A 7,008-nucleotide genomic window follows, 5' to 3' on the forward strand; every position below is an offset into this window, starting at 1 on the left:
GGAATTACAGGCCAGAATACTGGAGTGGGCAGCTGTTCCCTTCTCCAGGGATCGTCCCAACCCAGCTATCAAACTCAGGTGTCCCACACTGCAGGCAGCTTCTTTACCAGCTGAGCCACCAGGGAAGCCCAAGAATACTGGAGTGGGTAACCTATCCCATCTCCAGCAGATCTTCCCAGCCCAAGAATCGAACCAGGACCTCCTGCATTGCAGGCAGATTCTCTACCAGCTGAGCTACTAAAGAATACAGTAATTAATCAAGGACTCTAGACACAATATCCAATATTAATAAATCATAGCTACAAAGTAGAATTGAAATTAATTTAAAAGTCAAACCAATCCATCAACAAAGAATGATTATCATGATATGCAGAGCTCTACTTCAAGTGGCAATTCTTTAAACTTTTGAAAGTATGGCATTTTTTGTGATTATTTATGAAGCACAATCTGATACACTGGAGTGTGATGTGCAAAACAGCACACCAAGAGAGAATCTAAAGGGACTTCCCTGGTGGTTCCGTGGTTAAGAATCCACCTGCCAATGCAGGGGACATGAGTTCGATCCCTTGTCTCAGCAGATGGAGTAGATAAGCCCATGCGCCACAACTACTGAGCCCATTCACCCTAGGGCACACGCTCTGCAGCAAGAGAAGCCCCTGCACCCAGACGTCTGGCACACAGCAACTAGAAAGTAGCCCCTGCTGGCTGCAACTAGACGAAGTCCAAGCACAGCAATGAAGACCCAGCACAGCCAAAAATAAATGAAAGAATACACCTGAAGATAGCCTCCGGTGATTTTATGGTCCAGATTAGCTCTATGTGAGAGTCACAGAACTTTATAAAGATCCAGTCTAGCTAGGTGTGCCCTGCGGAAATCACTAATATCATTTGAGAATCAGAGCGTACAGTGCCTTGACAAGGATATGGAAAAAACGGAAGCTTTGTGCACCGGTGGCGGGATTGTAAATGGATACATGCACTATAGAGAACAATGTGAAGTTTCCCAAAAAATAATTAAAAACAGAACAATGGTAAGATTCAGCAATTCCACTCCTTGGTATATATCCTATGGAAATGAAATCAGCATCTCAAAGAGATATCTGGACTCCCATATCCATGGCATCAATATTCAAAATAGTAAAGATATGGAAACAGCTAAGAGTCCATTGATGAATGAACAGTTAAAGAAGATGAAACATGTGTATGCAATGGTATATTATTTATTCACCCTTAGAAAAGAAAATCCTGACATTTGCCACAACATAGATGAAATGAGAGGACGCATTAAGTGAAATTTGCCAGAAAGGGAAAAATAAAAAAACTGCATGATCTCACTTTTACATAGAATTTTTAAAATCTAGCTCACAGAAACAGAAAGTAGAATGGTGGTGAACAGGACCTGAGGGAAAAAGGGAGATGAAGAGATTCTGGTCAAAAGCTAGAAATGTTCAGTGACAAGACAAATAAGCTCCAATTATCTAATGTACAGCATGGTGACTATAGTTAATAACACTGTATTGCATGCTTGAAATTTACTAAGAAGAGAGATCTTAATCACTCTCAAAAAAAAAAAAAAACTATAACTATGTAAAGTGAAGGAAGTATCTTCCCAGGTGGCACTAGTGGTAAAGAACCTGCCTGCCAACGCAGACATGGGTTCAATCCCTGGGTCAGAAGATCCCCTGAAGGAGGGCATGGCAACCCACTCCAGTACTCTTGCCTGGAGAATCCCATGGGCAGAGGAGCCTGGTGGGCTACAGTCCATGGGGTCTCACAGAGTCAGACACGACTGAAGCGATAAAGCAGGCACGCAAGGTGAACGATGTGTTAATACTTAACCTCTTTGATGGTCTTTTCACAAATACACGTATGTCATATCATCACATAGCACACTTTAGATGCAATTTTGTCAAGTATTCCTCAATAAAGCTAAAAAATAAAAAAATAAACATTAATTAGATGATTCCACTATACATGATCTAATGGCTAAAAATAAAGATTGACAACACCAAGTATTAGCAAGGGTTTGGAACTATGGTACTCACAGACATGGCTAGTAGAAAGGAAAACCATACATCAACTCTGGAAAACACTGGCAGCATCTGGTACAGTTAAACATATGCTTACCAAACAATAGAGTAATTTCTACTTCTAGGAACATGTCCAAGAGAAATGAAAACAAATATTCACCAAAAGCATGAACTCAAATGTTCAGAGAAGCTTAATTCGTAATAACTAAAAATTGAAGACAACTCAGGTGTCTATCATGTGGTGAATATATAAGCAAACTCTCATATAGCTACACAATCTATAGAGTAGATAATCTTCAAATACCACAAAGGAAGAAACTACTCATGCCGGAAACACTCAAAGTAATTTCAAAGCATCAGATTAAGTGGAAAAAAATCAAAGCTATAAGTTGTAATATAGAATTTATGCATTAGCCTAGAAATTCAAACTTACACTTACAGAAAGCAAATCCATGGTTGTCAGGGGATGAGGAGGGGAGAGGACAGCAATTCACTTCAAAAAGACACAAATGTTTAAGGTAATGTTAAATATCTCACACCATTGATCTACTGGTGGTGGTAGCTACATGAACGCATACATTTGTCAAAACTCAAAAATTTATATGTTTAAATTTATCTCTTATCTGTAAATAATATCTCAATAAAATATTTTCCCCAATGGATATTGTTTTTTATTGAAGTATAGTCGATCTACAGGTTTTTTAAAATATGTCCATAGACATATATCTATGTAAATAGTTTCAGTTTGAAAAACGGTTGGTTTTAATATATGATGAATGTGTTTTTTTTTATTTAAATTATCCAAATTTTTAGTTTCCAGAGGCTTTAAGCAGAGCTATAAGTTTTTCTTTAAATAAATAAAATAAACACTCAGGAGAGTCTCCCAGGTGACCTTAACTTTCTGAGACTAGTTACTTCACTTCTAACATCCTGGGATTGCACTACTTATAATTAAACATTTTTTATGCCAGAATCCCAAGAGCCATTCTAAAGCAAACTTTCAAAAGTGAATTAAAGAATCATTAAATATCACATTCATCCAGTCATAACCACCTTAATATGCACAAGGTAGTATTACTTCCAGGAGAAAGTAAATTAAGTATATATATATATCTGAAATCAAGTTACAATACGGGTGATGAATGAACAGAAGTGACAAAAATAAAAGATGAAACTTCAGAGAGATAGTTCAGTCAGTACAAATATGAAATTTTCTAACAATCAGGAGCAATAAAGTAGAATGAGATCCTTTAAGAAACAGTGAGTTTCACATGATTAGACAACAGAGACAGTACAGAATAGTTTAGCAATAGACTATCTCACATGCCTTTTAGTTCTCATCTAATCTGATAGTCTATGATTCTGAATAGCTCCAAGTTTCTGAATGGATGCACAGAAGACATAGAAATTATCAGAACAAACATAAACTTACATGAAAAAAAAAGATCTGAAACTCGGAAAGATTTCAGTCACAAAGTCTTTCAGTCTTCTTGCCAGAGATCTAAACTAGAAGTCGGAGGACCTGCTCTTAATTCATTGGGTTTGATTTCTTGAGTCCTAACCAAACTCACCATTCTGGCTTTTTTGTTGTTGCTGTTTTTTGTTTTTGTTTTTGTTTTGGAAAAGTGTGATCCAAAATACACACTACTTAAAACCTAGAGAAACATTATAAGATTAAGATTCACTGAATTTATAAAATATTAGATTAAATGATAATATAACACTTGGAATTAATCTCAGTGTAAGTCGAGACATTTTTTTCTGCAGGGATAAGAAAAAGAATTAGGAAAAGTAATCAGAGCTTATAAAAGGACAGGTTATGTTTTATTGGTTTGTTTCTGCTTTTCATTCAAGTGAAGAAGATGAAGTACTTCAGCAAAAACTGAAAAACCGTTTGATGTGGTTTTGTAAGAGGGGATGTGTTATCATATGTGGAAGAGTCTCAGACTAAAACTGAGAGTTATATGGAATTCAAATAGAAGCAGTAAGAGAATTTAAAGAAAATGGACAGAAAGCAGTAGGAATAGCCAAAGTTCATGGTTCTTAACATATTTGAGTGAAGAAAATCCCAACTATTCTACAATCAATATGATGTAAGTATATCTATTGCACAGTCATCTATGCATGCTCTGTAACTTCAGTCATGTCGGACTCATTGCAACCTCCTAGAATGTAGCCCATAAGGCTCCTCTGTCCATAGATTTCCCAGGCAAGAATACTGGAGTGAGTTGCCATTTCCTCCTCCAGGGGATCTTCCCAACCCAGAGATCGAGCTCGTATCTCTGGCATCTCCTTCACTGGCAGGTGGATTCTTTTACCACTGAGCCACTATGAAGTACCCAGCACTGGTTTATATTTGGCTTGCTTTAACTTAAAACTAAAGGATTAGCCACTAAATTATACACCAAAGGAGTGGGTCAACTGTATTTTATAGACATGATATAAATGCTCAGCAAAGCTGAACAGTATCCAAAGATTAAGTTGAGGGCTTCAAACACCATCTATCTGCATCCACTTTTTCCACTACTGTTAATAACCTGATCATCAAATGGCTGAGAAGAATATAAGGTATAAGGGTCCTCTCTGAAAGAACCTACAAAAATCAGTTGGAAAATGGGAGGTGAAAGTTACTCTACTGGATGCTGCCATAGATCTAGAATTGCAAAGAATAAAAAGATACACGTTGATCATTTTCAAGAAAATGTGTTTCAAAACATATAAAATGTTTTGCAAATAATGAAATATGTATAACTGACCTCCTTGTCCTATAACAGTGTAGACATAAAACTTTCTATCATTGTAGAAAAAACAAAAAAAATTATACACCTTTGATGGAGAACTAGACTATTATATCAAAAAAACTTAGGTACCATCAGATACTCAATATCAATAACAAAAGTGAGGACAGCTATTACAGATTCCCTTTTATTTGACTGTCCTGGTTAGTTTCAACTTTTCTGCTCTTTGATTTAGACAACATCTGAAAATTTGAAATAACTTTGAGAAAAGTAACTCAACTTTTATTAACATTCTCTCCATTTTCCAAACTGACAGAAATAGTGAAGTAGATTTCTCTTCATAGACACAGAACTTAGCTAAGAAAATAGAAGTTTAGGAAGAGTGAAATAGAAAAGGGAAGGACTGTTGTACAAAAAAAACAACAAAATCATAAAGACTAGAATTTTATGGAACCATGAAGACAACTTAATACAAAGAAAAAATTTTAATGCGAGAATACTGAGCTTAGAAGAAGTCATGTAATTTATCTAAGATGCTACACTTATAAGAGTAAGAGGCAGAATGAAAATAAATCACTCAACTCTATTCAAATGTTTTTCTACTGCATTTTATGAATGATATTTCATGCGTGCTAAGTCACTTCAGTCATGTCTGACTCTTTGCGACCCCATGGACTGTAGCCTGCCAGGCTCCTCTGTTCGTGGGATTCTCCAGGCAGGAATACCAGGGTAGGTTGCCATGCCCTTCTCCAGGGGATCTTCCCAACCCAGGGATCGAACCATACCTCCTGTGGTTCCTACACCACTGGGCCACCAGGGAAGTCTTATCAATGATATTGACAGTTGAAAGTTTAAGTTGAATTTGATCTTTTTATTTTATTATTTTCTCAGAGACATGCTGCCCACCTTGCACTGCACTCAATGGATGTACAGAATCAGACCACAGTGACCGAATTTATCCTGACCGCCTTCCCTGCTCGCCAGAAGCTTCAGATTTTCCTCTTCATGGCCCTCTTGTTTACTTACTTGCTCACTCTAACTGGAAATGGTATCATCATTTCCCTAATATGGGCTGATTATCGCCTCCAAACCCCAATGTACTTCTTCCTCAGTAACTTAGCCTTTTTGGACATTTTATATACTACATCAGTTACCCCCAAACTGTTATCCTGTCTCCTAGAAAACAGGAAAATCATATCCTTTGCAGGCTGCATCAGCCAAACATACTTCTTCTTCTTCCTGGGGACAGTGGAGTTCATCCTGCTGGTGGTGATGTCCTTTGACCGCTATGTGGCCATCTGTAACCCCCTGCGCTACACCACCATCATGAACAGCAGGGTGTGCCTCCTGCTGGTTCTGGGCTGCTGGGTGGGGGCCTTCCTGTCCGTGCTCTGCCCAACTATTGTGGTGTCCAGGCTGCCCTTCTGCCAAAAGGAGATTAATCACTTCTTCTGCGACATCGCCCCCCTGCTGCAGGTGGCCTGCATAGACACTCATTTTATTGAGATGATAAACTTCCTCTTGTCTTCTCTCATCCTCCTGACCTCGCTGGTGATCACCACCGTGTCCTACACCTACATCATCTCTACCATCCTGCGCATCCCCTCGGCCCAAGGGCGTCAGAAAGCCTTCTCCACCTGCGCTTCTCACATCACTGTCGTGTCTATTGCCTACGGGAGCAACATCTTCGTGTATGTGAGACCAAGCCAGAGTCATTCCCTGGAATTTGACAAAGTGGCTGCTGTCCTCACCACAATGATGATCCCTCTTCTGAACCCCTTTATTTACAGTCTAAGGAATGAAAAGGTAAAGGAAGTTTTGACACATGCAGTCAACAAAATTATATCCTTATTTCCCAGGAAACCTTGAAACATAATTCCACAGAAATCCTTGAAAGTTTGTTTGCTAAGAATGGCATTTTCACATCTTGGACACAGGGTGGAGTAAAGCATGCTTGAAGACCATAAAACCAAAGATGTGTGCAAAGAGATGGAAGAACTATGTGCCACACCAGGTGCAAAATATTATGGTCAGAGTCCAGGGGAGGCAGTTCAGCCACAGAGGAAATAACATGCTCTGAACTCTATTACTGGACCTTCTCACACACAGAATTTCATGGATTAATGAAAAGCACTGAAGTCAGAAATTTCAAGCCCTCTCTATCACTTTTTTATCAGGTGACACTTAGCCTATCTGAACCTAACATATTATCTGTAAAGTGGGGAATATAGTCTGTGGTT

General features: G+C 38.4%; 1 protein-coding gene across 1 annotated transcript; it reads left to right on the top strand.

The window, feature by feature from the left end:
• The first annotated feature begins 5,689 nt into the window (after positions 1-5,689).
• LOC122705528 (olfactory receptor 6M1-like) lies at positions 5,690-6,637 on the top strand. The gene has a single exon (XM_043920959.1). It carries the CDS (start codon positions 5,690-5,692, stop codon positions 6,635-6,637), a length of 948 nt encoding a protein of 315 aa, XP_043776894.1.
• Positions 6,638-7,008: the final 371 nt, after the last annotated feature.

Source organism: Cervus elaphus, chromosome 2 (genome assembly GCF_910594005.1).
Source record: "Cervus elaphus chromosome 2, mCerEla1.1, whole genome shotgun sequence".
Taxonomy (NCBI): Eukaryota; Metazoa; Chordata; class Mammalia; order Artiodactyla; family Cervidae; genus Cervus; species Cervus elaphus.

Excerpts from the sequence above, each read along its gene's own strand:
- LOC122705528 (XM_043920959.1), top strand. The coding sequence starts at position 5,690 with ATGGATGTACAGAATCAGACCACAGTGACCGAATTTATCCTGACCGCC.